This window comes from Sapajus apella, unplaced genomic scaffold (genome assembly GCF_009761245.1).
Source record: "Sapajus apella isolate SASKATOON/1434 unplaced genomic scaffold, GSC_monkey_1.0 scaffold128, whole genome shotgun sequence".
Lineage (NCBI taxonomy): Eukaryota > Metazoa > Chordata > Mammalia > Primates > Cebidae > Sapajus > Sapajus apella.
This window is the reverse complement of record NW_022437068.1, coordinates 3,087,295-3,105,018: the sequence shown is the minus strand read 5'-3', so window position 1 is coordinate 3,105,018 and position 17,724 is coordinate 3,087,295. Positions and strand designations below refer to the sequence as shown.

The 17,724-nt window shown below is 42.2% G+C and overlaps 1 protein-coding gene across 3 annotated transcripts in view; it reads left to right on the top strand.

Annotated features, from left to right (window-relative positions):
* XPC (XPC complex subunit, DNA damage recognition and repair factor) overlaps positions 1 to 17,724 on the top strand; it is a 40,626-nt gene that overhangs the window by 2,085 nt on the left and 20,817 nt on the right. For 2 of the 3 annotated variants that reach the window (XM_032262321.1, XM_032262322.1), the window contains exons 2-7: positions 3,978 to 4,173; positions 6,471 to 6,583; positions 8,635 to 8,758; positions 9,780 to 9,864; positions 11,736 to 11,893; positions 12,386 to 12,506. In XM_032262321.1, coding sequence (XP_032118212.1) covers positions 3,978 to 4,173; positions 6,471 to 6,583; positions 8,635 to 8,758; positions 9,780 to 9,864; positions 11,736 to 11,893; positions 12,386 to 12,506 — 797 coding nt within the window. Of the gene's footprint in view, positions 1 to 2,370; positions 2,374 to 3,977; positions 4,174 to 6,470; positions 6,584 to 8,634; positions 8,759 to 9,779; positions 9,865 to 11,735; positions 11,894 to 12,385; positions 12,507 to 17,724 lie in introns of all 3 variants that reach the window. The other variant, XM_032262320.1, reaches the window with a different exon arrangement.

Here is a 17,724-nt window from a genome sequence, read left to right as displayed (position 1 = left end):
GCTGTTGAAGGAATTTCTGGGTCTCCTGAAATAACTGGGTAGAAGATTAGACTAGGTAACCAGCAAAGGCTCCTATAACACTAGATTCTTTGTTTCTATACCAATTATAAGTTCATTGTCCATTGGGAAATAGTCAAATGGTAATAATTCCTAAACTTAGGAGGTGATTTACCTCATATGTAATGTTAGTTCCATTTTATTCATTAAAATAACATCTTGAGTACTATGTACATGAATGAGGTGATATGGGAGATAAACATATCTTGGAGGATCATAGAGTAGTGTTGACATGACATTTGTATGTAAAATATTCAAGACAGATTGTGCTGAATATTGTGGAAGAAGATACAAGGCTTTGTAGCTTCCAAAGGAATAATCAAAGTTTGACTGCAGTGACTAGGGAACGCTCCCTGAAGTTATTTGATCTGTGATTTAAGGGATGGTTGCTATTTTAGCAAGGGGTCACAAAAAGGAGTTGGTATTCTAGTCAGAATGTATTTTGGATATAGGGCAATTAAAAATTAAAGGTTTTAATCTGATGGAAATGCTACCTGCATTCTTCCCAGCTCAACACTTCACCTGGGTTCCAGCTTGGTAGAGCTTCAATACTTAGTTATATGCACTTGGGTGAATTATTTTGGGTAAATATTTTAGTCCTTCTGAACTTCCTCTGTGAAATGTAATAACTGCTTTGCAGGGTGGTTGTGAGTTTTCAGTGAGATAGCATACAAAGCCAAGAGCTGTATATGCTATCCCATATTAGATAATTAGTTGGGCTAGCTCGTGCCACTCAGCTTATACAGAAGTAAGGGTGCACCCAAGCTTACTCTGCTAGCCAGAGGAGCTAGCAGTCAGTTCCCAAGGCAACTTCCGGGATCTGCAGTTAAAACCTTTGCTGTGGTTCGGTGGGGAAGCATAGACTTAGCAAGTGTGGTTTGGGCTGCAGGTGACACTAATTTGGTAACTATCAGTATAGTTTCTAACACTGTAGGTTTTAAAAGCACCCCTGTGCATGCAAATGAAGATGATACTTGGCTGCTTTTGACAAATAGGAAAAAAGAAAACAGGCTTCCACATGAAACAGGCTTCCTTTGTGCTACTAAAGCACCTTTGGTTTCTTTACATTTCTTCTCTGTGTTAATGCCTTCAGTGATAACCATTAATTCCTTTAACAGCTGTTTACTGAGTGCCTACTATTTTCACGCACTGTTCCAGGTACTAGGTTAGTAGTGAACCAGACAGGTGAGTCACCTGCTCTCATGGTTATAACCTGTGGAGAGGGGTAGGTAAAGCAGATAATAAGTTAAAAAAACAGATTCATATGATGATAAGAGCTATCACCCTGTGCTAAGGCTGCTGTGATAAAACTTATTTGGGTACATAGCAGAAAATGCATCTATAGATGGAAAGAAAAACTCTCAAACTCATATGGGGCTGGGAAAGAGGCAGCTAAATGGGAATCAGTGTCAGGAAAGGCCTCTGTAAGGAGGTGGCATTTCGAGGCAATTACTGAGTGTAATTTTGAGTCATTCATAGGAAGTTATGGGGGAGAGTTCTGGGCATAGAGGACAGTGTGTTTAGACTCTTAGGAGGGAATGAACTTGGCCAGTTGGCTGGACATAGTGAGTGAGGGGTTGGGTAGGAGAGGTGGGCAAAGGCCTGAGCTTGGATACCAAGCTAAGGAGCTGGAATTTTATTGTGAGAGCTACGAGTTGCCGCTGGAAGGTTTACTCAGGTGTTCTTATTAAGTCCCAGTAGATGTGCAAGCAGACCACAGTGGTAATTCCTGCCCTACTGAGAACGCTGAGCTCACGGAGACTGGTGAGGCATATTAGATAACTCAAGATTTTGGAGAGTCCTAGAAAAGAGTCTCTAGATGCTTAGGGACTAAAAAATAGCAGAGAATAGAAAGTCACCCATATTTCTGCCATCCAGAAATAGCCACCATTAAATAATGGTCTATTTCCTTCTAGTCTATGTTTTTTACATGGCAGAAAGCATATTGTAAAATCAGCTTTGCATGATTAACATGAGATCATACATCATTTTCCTTTATCTTAAAGGATGACTTAATTATATTTTGTCATGTGGCTCTGCCATAAGTTACTTAATAATTATCTCATGGTTGGACATTGAGATTATTGCTAGATGCTTTTGAATACTATGAACATCCTTTTGATTCAGAGTTTTTTGTTTGCTTTTTCACCCTTTCCCTTTTAACTTATCTACCTTTCTCTTCAAACACAGAAATAAAACCTGTGCCTTTTAACCACCCAGAAGAGTTTGGTGATGCCTATGAAGTATCCTCCTACCTGCATTTTTTTTAGATTAGTAGAAATTGAAGTATTTAGCATCTTTGCCTAATATTAGAGGGCTAAAGACCATTGTAAGATCCAGAAATCTTGATTTTCTGTCAAATCTTAAGCTTTTTGCAGCCTCTGGCGTTGGAATAGGCAGTCTGTGCTCAGATTTGAAAAAAGTAATTTTGAAATATTTTGTACTCCAAAATTTTTCCTTATTTTTTGGTTTACATTAACATGTTTAAAAATGGGAATGTTGGCCGGGCGCAGTGGCTCAAGCCTGTAATCCCAGCACTTTGGGAGGCCGAGGCGGGTGGATCACGAGGTCAAGAGATCGAGACCATCCTGGTCAACATGGCGAAACCCCGTCTCTACCAAAAAAAAAAAAAAAATACAAAAAATTAGCTGGGCATGGTGGTGCGTGCCTGTAATCCCAGCTACTCAGGAGGCTGAGGCAGGAGAATTGCCTGAACCCAGGAGGCGGAGGTTGCGGTGAGCCGAGATCACGCCATTGCACTCCAGCCTGGGTAACATAGTGAAACTCCGTCTCAAAAAAAAAAAAAAAGGGAATGCATAAATTCCTTTTTTATAAAACATTTAAAGAAACAATGGAATCATTGATTTAGCATTAAAACAAATGCTCCTATGATACGAACTTTATTAACATTTAATCATGGTTTCATTTAGATCAGAAGGGAGTCTTTTTTTTTTTTCCCCTCTTGCAAAAGTATATTCTTGCGGAATATAAATACCTTTCCAGAAAGTTAGCAAGACAAACAATGAAAAGACTGTATTATTAAATAATTTGACATTTTAGGTTAATACTGCAGTCCCTCTTGGAACCTCAATAAAAGGTATTTTTGTTTTGTAAAATTAATTGAAGCAGTGTCATACAAAGACAAAACATTTATTTCAGATTCAAGATAATTTGTGTGAATATATTTACAAAATAGAAAACTATCCTTCCCTGCCATATTGCAACATATTAAAACTAATGTATTGATATACTTATTATATGTAAACAAACTATACTTTTAGATACTCAATTTGACTAAAACCAGCAACTTACACATTTTTTATTTCCTTTTAACAAAAAACTATTTTAATAAAATACTTTTGAATTATCGCTGTCTTTTTCCAACTGTAACTTTGCTGAGGTGGTTGGTATATGAGTGCCATTTGGGTTGGATTGGAAAGGTTTCAGAGCAGTATGTTTTGAGCAGTTTGAAGGATGGCAGAGATGTGATTAACAGTAATGGTGTTGTGGTGAAACTTGGACATGTTTATGAACTTAACATTTTGCTTAAGAGGAGTACATTATCCCTAAGACAAATAATTAGTCTTGGCAGATAATAAATAAATAGGGTGCTAAGGAATGGACTTTGTGTTTTCCTGGCTGGAGGTTAGCCGACATTTCAGATCTGGAAGTTAGGTTTGGTTTGAGTCCTATGGTGTTTTCTGTAGTTGTAGGAGAAGTAAAGTGCTAATAAAGGAGCATAGACTAGCCGCAGGTGGGAAGAAGCAGAGAGCTAGTTGCTGACCAGACGGGATGGCGAACAGGTGATGGAGATGGGGTTTGGAAACAGGTCGTAGAGCCTTTTCATGCTGCTGCCCATAAGCTGCACTGCCTCCACCTTTCCTTCCACCCCTCACTTCTTGTTCTGTTTGATCAACTAGATGCCTTTGAAGATGAGAAACCCCCAAAGAAGAGCCTTCTCTCCAAAGTTTCACAGGGAAAGAGGAAGAGAGGCTGCAGTGATCCTGGGGGTTCAGCAGATGGTCCAGCAAAAAAGAAAGTGGCCAAGGTGACTGTTAAATCTGAAAACCTCAAGGTTATAAAGGATGAAGCCCTCAGCGATGGGGATGACGTTAGGTGAGATGCCTACAAAGCTTTGTCTTGGGTCCTGATTGTTCCCATCAGACAGTTGTGAATAATGAAAACCTCTATTCTTACTTGTCACTGGGGTACATGGAAGATTGGATCTTTAAACTCTTTTAGGTACAACTCAGACGAGTAAGAGCTGGAAACTTTTCAGATAAGAACAGTGATGCCTGCAGAAGTGATTTATTCATACTTCCACAGCCAGACAGTGGCAAAAGCAGGAGAACCCAGGTCTTCCGACTCCTGGTCCAGTACTCTTTCTACTACACAAAAATATTAGATATATATGAAATATTCACCTGCCATTCCAGCTTTATCTCATGCAGCTGTCCTCAAGCACACTCTTCTCTAACCCACCTGGGCTTCTTGTCATTCACTGAACACATTCTTGTACTTTCTACACCTGCATTGTGCTCATGGTATTCCCTCTACCTGGAGTACTTGCTGGCTTCCATCTTGAAGATGCAGATCCGAAGCCACCTACTCTAGAGGCTTCATTGATTCTTCCCTCTTCTGTCCTCTGATTTCCTGTGGCACTTCTGGGGAGTGTAATATGTCTGCCAGTTATTGTTATACCACATACCCAGGCTTACTGCCCTGTCACCTCTCAGAGGGCTGGAACCATGTGGGGTTCAAAAGGCCCTGTAGCATTGATTACAGAGCCTTTTATTTGACAGAAACTGAACAAATATTTTTGCAATGAATGAACATTTATATTAATACATTGTGAGCAATGAATATGAGCCCAGGGAACACTTGATTATCTGCCTCCTAAGAAAGTTGAAGGGTGGGGAGAAGAGGAAGAACAGAGGAGTAGTTGTTCCTTTGCTTCATAAACAAATCCTCGCTCACTGTTTAGCCAGCTGTTTACCTATGTTGTTATCTACTTAGTATCGGCTTTTCCAGCAGTCTGTAGTCCGGGCACGGGAGAGTAGTCCAGTAGAGGGCACAGGAGGGGACAGGGGACCGCATGCTGATTTTCCACATGGTTCATCACTTCTCCTTTTCCTTAGACATTTCTTTTCTTTTTTGAGACAGTCTCGCTCTGTCACCCAGGCTGAAGTGTAGTGACGCAGTCTTGGTTAACTGCAACCTCCGCCTCTCCCAGGTTCAAGTGATTCTCCTGTCTCAGTCTCCTGAGTAGGTGGGACTACAGGCGCCCGACACCATGCCGGCTAATTTTTATATTTTTAGTAGAGATAGAGTTCCACCACGTTGGTGTCAAACTCCTGACCTCGGGCGATCTACCCATTTCAGCCTCCTGAAGTGCTGAGATTACAGGCATGAGCCACTGTACCTGGCCTTCCCTAGACCTTTCTGAAGAATGCCTCTGTGCTTACTGCTTTCCAGTTGCCTCCCCTCACTACTTGAATTCTATCTCCAGAGACATATACACAGAGATAGGCCACAATACTGTCAAGGAAAGTTCTGGGTCTCCCTTTCCCTCTCCCCTGAGCATTGACTGTAGTCATTTCTGCTATGTTCATTCTAAGGGAAATTTTTATTACTGTGGTGTTGAGAGAAAGTCATACCCTAAAAAAGAGTGTGTTGTTATATCTCAAGATTGATGATTATTTTATTATGCCAAAATCCTAGATAATATTCTCACTTGGTACCAAATGCCAGAGTTTACACAAGTTAAAAGTAACTGGATACTCTGGACACATTTTGTATATTAATTTGCAGAAGTATATTACATGTTAGCAAGTACTTAGTCTTGAGCCATTGTTTAGCAGCTACTTATCTATGTTGTTATCTACTTAGCTAGCTTGCTGTCTGTGTCTCTTGTTATTTATGACTTACCTATATGTAGTCACATCCCTGCTACAAACTTCAGTCTCCTTACATTATATTTCTTAAAGATGGAAAGGATATCTGAGTTGGCTTATAGTAGTTGATAAGGAAATGTAAATTTTATTCTCTTCTTTCTAGCCTCCAACTGCACATGTATCACACAGATATCACAGTTCTGGAACTCATGCTATTATTTTGGGTCTTCCAGCTTTTCCTTGTTATGTCCAGGCATAGCTGTTTTCTTTCACACAGATCTCAATTGTAGGGTTATTTGGTAGCACATCTGGTATTGATTAGACAGTTGATCAGAGCACATCTTGATGAGATTTTGAGACACAAGTTATTGGAGAAAGTGATGCTCAGAGCTTACTAATCATTTTTAAATAATTGCAACAGATTCTCAATAAATAGGAGGACTTTAAAAAATTCCATTTAGCTTGAATGGAACACTAGGATGTCTGAGCCTTCTTCATCTTCCTGTGGTCTTTACACAGGGACTTTCCAAGTGACCTCAAAAAGGCACACCATCTGAAGAGAGGGGCTACCGTGAATGAAGACAGCAACGAAGAAGAGGAAGAAAGTGAAGATGACTGGGAAGAGGTGGAAGGTAAAACATCTTTCTTTGTTTTCAGAACTGTTTGGTTCTGTTTTGTTGTTGTTGTTTGTTTGATTCTGGTTGGAGTCAAATCACTAATTGTAATCCTGTTGTCTTTTGAGCAACCTAGACCACAGATGAGGTTGGACTAGGGACTTGATTTGATATGTGGAAAAACTCATGACCAAGTTATCAAAGAAGGCTCTTCCTCTGGTGACTGTCAATGCAGTAGGTATAAATAGAGAGGCAGCACTATTTAAGAAAAGGAGCACAGGCTTTGAAAGTAGTTAGACCTGGATTCAGCACTCAACTTTGCCCCTTAGGTAGCAGTGTGAGTGAGTCATTTAATCTGAGCAAGTAACTTCACCTCTCTAAACTGAGTTTTCTCATTGGTAACATTCTGTAAACACTGAATGTTGAATGTTAGCCATTCACAGTATAGTCTGTAGGATTGTTGTGGGGAAAATAATGTTTGCGAATGTAATGGGCCTGTCGTATCATACACTCACAGTAAATACCAGCTAATGTTATCACTCCTGATGCCTTCTGTCTGTCCTGTCTTTTCCTCACCTTTTTATCTTGAAATGTTCAAGTTTATCAAACAAGTGAAAAAATGTAATATATGTACTCTTCACCTAGGTACATTAACATTTTGTCACATTGAATGTATGTTTCTCTCTATAAATATTCATTGTGGAACCATTTGAAAATAAGTTGTAGATATCCTGATATTCCACTGCTGAATACTTCAGCATGCATTTCCTAATAATTAGACATCCTCTTGCATGACAGAATGACCTCATCACACCTAAGAAAATGAAAAACAATCCCCAATTGTTATAAAAACATTCTTTATAACTGTTTCTTTTGCCACACCAAGATCCAACCAAGCCTTGTATTTGGTGGTTATGTCTCTTTTGTCTCTTCACGTAGAGCAGTAGCTCCCACCGACCGCCTTGTTTTGCTTTTCATAGCACTGCCTTTTTCGAAGGGTCCTAGTCTTTCTGTTTTGTAGAGTGTCTCATGTTCTGGTTTTGTCTGATAAGCAGTCACACATCTCATGATGTTGTTAAAATTGTCTCAGTATCCTCTGTATTTCTTGTAAACCAAGTCCAAAGGCATGATTTAGTTTTGTTTAACCTTTTTTTTTTGGCAAGACTCCTTCATAGGTGATGCTTTAAACCTCATGCCACATTGATTAAGTCACCTCTAATGTCAGGTTGTTCCTCTACTAGTCATGCTACCTTTATGCTAGCTATACTACCATGTCCTTTTGACATGGCCTCATTAGTCTTTGAGAACATTTTTGTTCAGCTTACATTTTTCTTGGCTCTAGACTAACCAGCCTTTTTTTCCTCCAAGAAGCTGTGGTTTATTTTAATAGGGATTTGTATATAGAGACCAAGATCTGGCATTAGATGTGTTCTTTACCAGTGAGGTGTCATGGCTTCTAGGCCCAGAGCCTGTTTTAAGAAATTTTCACTAATGAAGTTTTCAGTTAGATCTAGTTCAGCAAGCTCAGTCCTTTTCAGCTACTGTATACAAGCAATGTAGGAGGTGAAAAGATGAAAAAGATATACTTCTTGTCACTTGCAAGTTTATGATTGAGAATGAAAGATGAACACCTAAGTCATGACACTATGCAAAGCAAATTGTGCTAAGTGTTACTGTAGTAATACAGAGAAAAAGAGATGATTCTCGTTTGGTTTTTTTTTTTTTTTTTTTTTTAAAGAGTTTTAAGTATATACATACATGCATGAGTGTCAGCTTTTTGATAGAGGGGTCTGTGTCTGATTCAACCCAGTATCTGCGTGCTTTAGGGCCTCACCTAAAGACTGCCTGGGTTGTGTGGGTTAAATGAGACACATGAATATACAACACTCAGCACAGTGCCTGGCACATGGGAGGACTCAGAATAGGGCATGCCTAGGGGTCTCTGTGGGCTGTCTCTCTCACATCCATGCCTCACTTCCTCTTTCCTAGCAGAACCTTGATTTTTTTCAGTACAGTAGCTATTATTGTTGTTATTACTATTACTGATTTTTTAAAATGCTTGTTCATAGAACTTAGTGAGCCTGTGCTAGGTGACGGAAAAGAAAGCACAGCCTTCTCTCCATCTCTTCTGCCTGTGAAGCCAGTGGAGATAGAGATTGAAACACCAGAGCAGGCGAAGACAAGAGAAAGAAGGTAAGCTTAGGTCCTTGCTTCTTGGCTCCTGTCACATGTAGTGGGCAACAGCTGCTGCTTAGGAGGACTTTTGAGAAGCTTGTAGGGGACCAGGACTGACTATCAAGGTGGTGGAGAACCTTGGGTCAGGAGCCTGATTTATCGTTAGATAATGAGACACTTTCATGTCTTGGCTGGGCAGGGGATGAGGAGGCGAAACTCCTTTGTGCCAAGGATTGAGCAGGTCATTCATTATCTTATCTAATCCTTAGAACAGTGTTATGAATGAGGGGCCAGAGGCTTAGACACATAGAGTAATGTTTCAGGAGTCACTCAGCCGGTAATGGAAGAGCTGAGACCTAATCCTTCTCATTGACTTGGCATTCACGCTTTCCCTACCATGCCATGCTGCAGGACTGGAGGCAATGCCCGCCGTGGTAGGGAGCCCCTATCCTTCCCAGCATCCCGAGTACCTCTGCAGCTTCTGATGGCTTGAGAATATGGAGCACAATGCCTGGTAGTTAATGGGTTAATGAATTCCACTTTGTGATGAGCACATTATGAGGCACAGAAGAAGGAGATAATATAAATCATTCAAGAAGTGTCAAGTTGTCTTAAAGAATCATGCGATACAGACTGAAAGAGGTTTTACACTAGAACAGTGTCACGTAAATGACTGTGTGTTAATTTAACCTTAATAAAGGTAATGGTTGCTAAGGAGGGAGTCAGTAGTTAGAAGAGTTGGACAGCCAGAGAATTCTTGAAGAAGTGAGCTTTGAGGCATGTGGGTGAGGTGTGATCTGCTGCTGGTTGAGAGGAGGGTCGCCTGGGTACAGAATGTCCCAGGCTAAGGTTTGCGGGTGACAGGGAGCAGAAGAGCCTGCAGGAAATAGCTGGCTTGCAGATGGACTTGAGTAACACAGCCTTGTGTCGGGAAACAGTGAGTGATTCACTGTCATCTGAGGAGAAGGAATTGCCTGGGGGAATGGGATCTGGTTTCAATTCTCCACTTCATTCCCAGATGTTTCACTATGTGTTGCAGCGAAAAGATAAAAATGGAGTTTGAGACATATCTTCGGAGGGCGATGAAACGTTTCAATAAAGAGGTCCATGAGGACACACATAAGGTATGGGCTACGCGTGGTGGGGAGGGACAGTGTTTCTCATGGGTAGAAAAAGCTTGTGTTCACTGAGGCTTTATTTCTGGCTTTGCTGCTCTTTCTGGCTTTGCTGTGGCCTTGGCAAGTTTCTTACTCTCTCTGAGGCTTTGTGTCCTCACCTGGGAAGTGGGGGTAGTAATAGTGTCTGCCTCGGAGGGTGGGTGTGTATTATAGGTAAGGTAAGTTGCGGCATAATGCCTGGCATGCAGCAGATGCTAAATAACAGGCACTTGCCTTCCATCTCTCCTTTCAACCATTTAATATCATTAGTTCTAATCCCAGCTGCAGGCACTGGCTTTTGACTTTAGCTGATAGTTATTGAACACCTGTACACACCTAGCAAGGTGCTTGGCATGGTGGGGATAGAGACTTGGTTAAAGCTTACTTCCTGCAGTTAAGGAGTATGATCTCTAGATGGAAAAAGGACTTCCAAACAGAGAAACTCAAGACTATGCCTGGAACAGTGAGAGAGATCAGTATGGCTCTGTGGAGCTAGGGAAGGATTTATATAGGAGAAAGGATTACAGCAGAGTCCAGAAGAAGGAGTTGAAGACTAGTGAAGTTGTGAGGGACGGCGAGACACCCAGCTTACCTGCGTGTGTGTGGAGTGTATAGGTGTTGGGGGATTCGATTTCCCTCTGATGGATAGTGGGCTGCCAGAGAGGATTAGTAATGGGATGGGGGTGATGCTTTGTGTGCTGCTGCTGCAGAAATCTAGAGGTACAAGGATGGTAATGAGGTTAGAGAGGGGCTGCCCCCCACTCCCCTCAGGCCTAGGGCACGAAATGGGATAGCTGTGTGCCTTTTACCTCTTGGTGAGTGCTGGAGATGAAAGAAAGGGAAGATGACTCCCAGGTTTGAAGCCCAGTGAGGGGAGAGAGGCAGCACTATTGATGAAAATAGGGAGACTGTCACTGGGGGAGGAGGAAGCCAATATTGAAGGGAAAATGATGCAAAGCTGCATGTGGAAGGAGGGTAAGAGGTCACATAATCATTTCAGTAGGTGGATGAAGCATGGAGTTTGGGATCAGAGGAGGGGCGGAGATGTGGAGCCTGTGACAGAGAAGGTTGAGCTCAAACACACAGAGAGATGGTGAGAGCAGCCCAGTGAGCCCAGTGAGCAGTATCCTGCCGCCAGCTTCCACAGGCTCCCAGCAGTCTCCCAGCTCCACCCTACTTGCCTTGCCTTCTGATTGTGGTGAGCAAACCCCAGACATGGCAGCATTTCATCCAGAAATCTTTCAGTATGTATCTCTAAAAGACAAGACCTCTTGGAAAACAAAGCAGTTTGTATTTTGAAACGTTGAGTTTTGATGATTCCTTTGAAGGAGTGAGTATACGTGGAGAAGAAGAGAGGGTGAAAGACAGGCTTGGGAAGTGGCCAATACTAGTATTTTCACTTTCTTTTTTTTTTTTTTTTTTTTTTTTTTCCTGAGACGGAGTTTCGCTCTTGTTACCCAGGCTGGAGTGCAATGGCGCGATCTCGGCTCACCGCAACCTCCGCCTCCCGGGTTCAGGCAATTCTCCTGCCTCAGCCTCCTGAGTAGCTGGGATTACAGGCACGCGCCACCATGCCCAGCTAATTTTTTGTATTTTTAGTAGAGACGGGGTTTCACCATGTTGACCAGGATGGTCTCGATCTCTTGACCTCGTGATCCACCCGCCTCGGCCTCCCAAAGTGCTGGGATTACAGGCTTGAGCCACCGCGCCCGGCTTCACTTTCTTATACTTAGAAATGGCAGCACATATTTCTTGCCCACAGGATGTTGACTTTGGCAGCAAAAATTCTCCTGGTCTCTGGCCTTCCATGCTGCCCCTTCCTCCTTTCCTCTTTACAGGTTCACCTTCTCTGCCTGCTAGCAAATGGCTTCTATCGAAATAACATCTGCAGCCAGCCAGATCTGCATGCTATTGGCCTCTCCGTCGTCCCATCCCGCTTTACCAGAGTGCCGCCTCGAGATGTGGACACCTATTACCTCTCAAACCTGGTGAAGTGGTAAGGCCCTCTGCCTGTCCTGCAGAGCTGGCGAGTGTGGGATTTGTGTTTCTCTCAGAGGCTGGGTTCAGGTCACTTCCACAGACTTGAGGTGATAACTGTGTATCAGGTGGTGGGCACGGCATTGAAGATAGAGAAATGTTAGGCATGATCCTGTCCTGGTAGAGCTCCTAGACTGGTGAGGAGACAAACATATACCAGGTAATTACAGGGTGACATGAGGAGTGCCCTGGAAGGAGCGTTCTGGGGATTGCAGGCTCACAGAGCAGTGGCGCTTTTCTCAGCTGGGAGATCTGGAAGGCTCCCCAAGGAGGTAAAGTCTGAGCTGGGTCTGCAGTGATGATAGGAGTTAGCCAGACAGGCTGGAGAAAGTAGGACAGAGGCAGGTGGGTCTCATGATTCACTCCCTCTTTTGATTTTCTTGGCTGTAAAAGAATAAAAATTCCCCTTTGCCCTGACCTCTGACACAAGGAATGCCTGCTTTCTCTCCAGGTTCATTGGAACATTTACAGTTAATGCAGATCTTTCAGCCAGTGAGCAAGATAACCTGCAGGCTACATTGGAAAGGAGATTTGCTATTTACTCTGCTCGAGATGATGAGGAATTGGTCCATGTAAGTGATTCCTCTTGGAGCACTGTTTTTTATCAGTACTGTTAACTAATGATGATGGCAGGCATGTGCCAGATGCCATTCCAGGTGTGTTACCGACAATACCTTATTCAGTCCTTGTAATGACCTTGATAGCTGCTGAAGCTCAGAATAGCTACGGGATGCCTCTAAGGTCTTTTTCATAGTGAGCCTGAGAATCGAGATGGGGATCGAAGTCTGAGTGGAAGGTCTACATTCTTTCCTTCCTATCACCTAGAGTACTGGACTACAAAGAAGCCCATAATTTTTGGTCATATGTACTAGAAATATTTCCATTAATTATTCCAATCTTGTCTTCAAAAGTCCTAAGAAAAAATTTTTTTTCAAATTGGATGCCAAAGTCCTTGAGAATGTGTTTTTGTGCCTTACATTTGGGTGATGACACTGGCAGGCAGCTATGCAGTGGGGAGGGTTCTGTACATGAAAAGGAATCATGGTGGCAAAGTATAGGGCACGCTGGGAGCCAGATGTAAGGCTGAGTGCCCCACAGAGTCATGGGGTGAGCCTTATGCTATGGTGAGGCGCAGGATCCGAGAAATAAAGAGATAGGACACAGAAGTACAAAGAAAACGCAGCTGGGCTCGAGATGCCACGCCACCTATGAGCGGAGTCAGGCGAGGCCCCGAATGTCCAGAAGCGTGAGTATGTATTGTGTATAGGTTAGGGGGCAGGGCAGTGAGTGAAATCATCTTTAAGGATAGTGATAGGGTCGTGAGCAATAAAACATAGGGTCCACCCCCATTAGGTCACCTAGGCCGGGAGGTGGACAGTGCACAGCAAGGGGCCCGTTCCCACGAAGGCAAGGGCCCTGTGTAGTAAGGGATCCACCCCCATTAGGTCACCGAGGCTTGAAGGTGGGCCATGCGCAGTGTAGAGGATGCAGTGTGCGATACTTCTATCTATGGGAAAACTACTTCTAAGAAGATTTATAGGAGGATGCTTTAAGTCACATAGCAGTGACAGAGCTGTCAAGGTTACCGCCACCTTCTGGCAGCTTCCAATGGATTCTATGGGAAGATGCTTTTCAAGCAGCGTAGTAGCAAGAGTTGGTAAAGTTCACAGTCACCAAGGTGGATTGCCGTTCTGAGGGCAGCCTTCCACAAGAACTGGAGCAAGGTCCTACAACTCCTTTATCAGGAGGAGTGGCTCTCGCCCCAAGCCTGCCATGCAGCGGGTATCTTTACGATACTAAACGCTGCCGCCTGGGCCATGGATTCTTGTCCTGGTATAACTGTTTTTCCCTTAAATCATGCTCTGCACTGTGTCTGCTCTAGACATTCCACCGATTATAAGCTGCTTATCCCTTAATTCATGCTCTGTACTGTGTCCACTCTAGGCATTCCTCTGATTATAAACTAGATATAATTATAGGTATATATGTAGGGAAATATTCTTTAGGCATTCATACTATCAACTATTAATGATTATAAATAGAGGATTATATAAAGGGAACCTTCAAGCCCTATTTCTATAAACTAATATATGATTTGTAAAGGATTATATAACAGGAAATAGCTGAGTGTAACACTATAAAGTGAGATATTCCTTAAGCCCTAACTGTGCCAGGGTTCTGCGTAGCTCTCATTTATCGGTGCCTATATGAGGGGTTACCCACAGCAAAGTGCTCCAGGAATAGGCAGGCTTTATCAAATGCCTACAGGTATCTGTAGGTAAGGCTCTGTCTGAATAAGACAAAAACAGATGTGGAAATGTGGCTTTATACCTAGAAGATTCCTGTTAATCCATACAGTTCTGTCTGGGAATCCCAGATTCTCTTTTGGGAGAAAAAGACCAGATTTTTCATACCTGTAGAGGCCAAATGGTTGACATCTTTAGTTCTCTTCTTCCGTGTTGGCTTTAAAAAGTGTAAGATATTTGGCAAGGCTGATAATTATGTTATAATGTTGCTGCCCAGGGAAAATAATTAATTTTTTTTTTAGTCAGTCTCTCTCTGCCGCCTAGCCTGGAATTTAGTGGTGCAACCTCTGCTCACTGCAACCTCTGCATCCCGGGTTCGAGTGATTCTTCTGCCTCTGCCTCCCAAGTAGCTGGAATTACAGGCATGCCCCACCATGCCTGGCTGATTTTTTTATTTTTAGTAGAGATGGGGTTTTACCCTGTTGGCCAGGCTGGTAACTTATTAATATTTTAGTATTGTCCTCCCAGACTTTGTTCCTGTGTGTTTGTGTACATATATATTTGGGTTTTGTTTTTTTTTTTTTTTAAAGAAAGATGGCGTCATACAACTTTTTAAGAGGGGGTAAAATTCAGTGACCAGTTAGTACATTTATAGTGTTGTGCAACTACCACCTCTATTTCCAAAACATTTTTGTCTCACCCAAGGGAAACGCTATATGTATCCATTAATCACCCCATTGTTACTCCCCATCCCTGCTCATGGCAATCACCAATCTGCCTTATGTGTCTGTGCATTCACCTATTCAGGATATTTAGTATAAAAGAAATAATACACTTTGTGGCCTTTTCTTTTTTTTTATTTTATTTTTTTCCCATTTATTTTATTGCATTTTAGGTTTTGGGGTACATGTGAAGAACATGCAAAATTGTTGCATAGGAACACACGTGGCAGTGTGATTTGCTGCCTTCCTCCCCATCACCTACATCTGGCATTTCTCCCCTTGCTATCTCTCCCCAGCTTCCCACCCCCCACCGTCCCTCCCCTATTTCCCCCCAACTGACCCCAGTGTGTAGTGCTCCCCTCCCTGTGTCCATGTGTTCTCATTGTTCAACACATGCCTATGAGTGAGAACATGCGGTGTTTGATCTTCTGCTCTTCTGTCAGTTTGCTGAGAATGATGGTTTCCAGGGTCATCCATGTCCCTACAAAGGACCCAAACTCATCGTTTTTCATGGCTGCATAATATTCCATGGTGTATATGTGCCACGTTTTCCCTATCCAGTCTATCGTCGATGGGCATTTGGGTTGGTTCCAGGTCTCTGCTATTGTAAACAGTGCTGCAATGAACATTCGTGTGCACGTGTCCTTATAGTAGAACGATTTGTAATCCTTTGGATATATACCCAGTAATGGGATTGCTGGGTCAAATGGAATTTCTATTTCTAGGTCCTTGAGGAATCGCCACACTGTCTTCCACAATGGTTGAACTAATTTACACTCCCACCAACAGTATAAAAGTGTTCCTATTTCTCCACATCCTCTCCAGCATCTGTTGTCGCCAGATTTTTTAATGATCGCCATTCTAACTGGCGTGAGATGGTATCTCAATGTAGTTTTGATTTGCATTTCTCTGATGACCAGTGATGATGAGCATTTTTTCATATGTTTGTTGGCCTCACGTATGTCTTCTTTTGTAAAGTGTCTGTTCATATCCTTTGCCCACTTTTGAATGGGCTTGTTAGTTTTCTTCTTGTAAATCTGTTTTAGTTCTTTGTAAATTTTGGATATTAGCCCTTTGTCAGATGGGTAAACTGCAAAAATTTTTTCCCAATCTGCTGGTTGCCGATTCACTCTAATGATTGTTTCTTTTGCTGTGCAGAAGCTGTGGAGTTTGATTAGGTCCCATTTGTCTATTTTGGCTTTTGTTGTCAATGCTTTTAGTGTTTTGGTCATGAAGTCCTTGCCTACACCTACGTCCTAAATGGTTTTGCCTAGATTTTCTTCTAGGGTTTTTATGGTGTTAGGTCTTATATTTAAGTCTTTAATCCATCTGGAGTTAATTTTAGTGTAAGGTGTCAGGAAGGGGTCCAGTTTCTGCTTTCTGCACATGGCTAGCCAGCTTTCCCAACACCATTTATCGAACAGGGAATCTTTTCCCCATTGCTTGTTTTTGTCTGGTTTGTCAAAGATCAGATGGTTGTAGATATGTTGTGTTGCCTCCGAGACCTCTGTTCTGTTCCATTGGTCTATATCTCTGTTTTGGTACCAGTACCATGCTGTTTTGATTACTGTAGCCTTGTAGCATAGTTTGAAGTCTGGTAGTGTGATGCCTCCTGCTTTGTTCTTTTTGCTTAGAATTGACTTGGCTATGCGGGCTCTCTTTTGGTTCCATATGAAGTTTAAGGTGGTTTTTTCCAGTTCTGTGAAGAAGGTCATTGGTAGCTTGATGGGGATAGCATTGAATCTGTAAATTACTTTGGGCAGTATGGCCATTTTCACGATATTGATTCTTCCTAACCATGAACATGGAATGTTTCTCCATCTGTTTGTGTCCTCTGTTATTTCGTTGAGCAGTGGCTTGTAGTTCTCCTTGAAGAGGTCCTTTACATTCCTTGTTAGTTGTATTCCTAGGTATTTTATTCTCTTTGTGGCAATTGTGAATGGAAGTTTATTCTTGATTTGGCTCTCTTTAAGTCTGTTATTGGTGTATAGGAATGCTTGTGATTTTTGCACATTGATTTTGTATCCTGAGACTTTGCTGAACTTGCTTATCAGTTTCAGGAGGTTTGGGGCTGAGACGACCGGGTCTTCTAGATATACAATCATGTCGTCTGCAAATAGAGACAATTTGACTTCCTCCTTTCCTATTTGAATGCCCTTTATTTCTTTTTCTTGTCTGATTGCTCTGGCTAAAACTTCTAATACTATATTGAATAGCAGTGGTGAGAGAGGGCATCCTTGTGTGGTGCCACATTTCAAGGGGAATGCTTCCAGTTTTTGCCCATTCAGTATGATATTGGCTGTTGGTTTGTCATAAATAGCTTTTATTATTTTGAGATACGTTCCATTGATACCTAGCTTATTGAGGGTTTTTAGCATAAAGGGCTGTTGAATTTTGTCAAAGGCCTTCTCTGCATCAATTGAGATAATCATGTGGTTTTTGTCTTTGGTTCTGTTTATGTGGTGAATTACGTTTATAGACTTGCGTATGTTGAACCAGCCTTGCATCCCCGGGATGAAGCCTACTTGATCATGGTGGATAAGCTTTTTGATGTGCTGTTGCAATCGGCTTGTCAGTATTTTATTGAAGATTTTTGCATCTATGTTCATCATGGATATTGGCCTGAAATTTTCTTTTCTTGTTGAGTCTTTGCTGGGTTTTGGAATCAGGATGATGTTGGTCTCATAAAATGATTTGGGAAGAATTCCCTCTTTTTGTATTGTTTGGAATAGTTTCAGAAGAAATGGTACCAGCTCCTCTTTGTATGTCTGGTAGAATTCAGCTGTGAACCCATCTGGACCTGGGCTTTTTTTGGGTGGTAA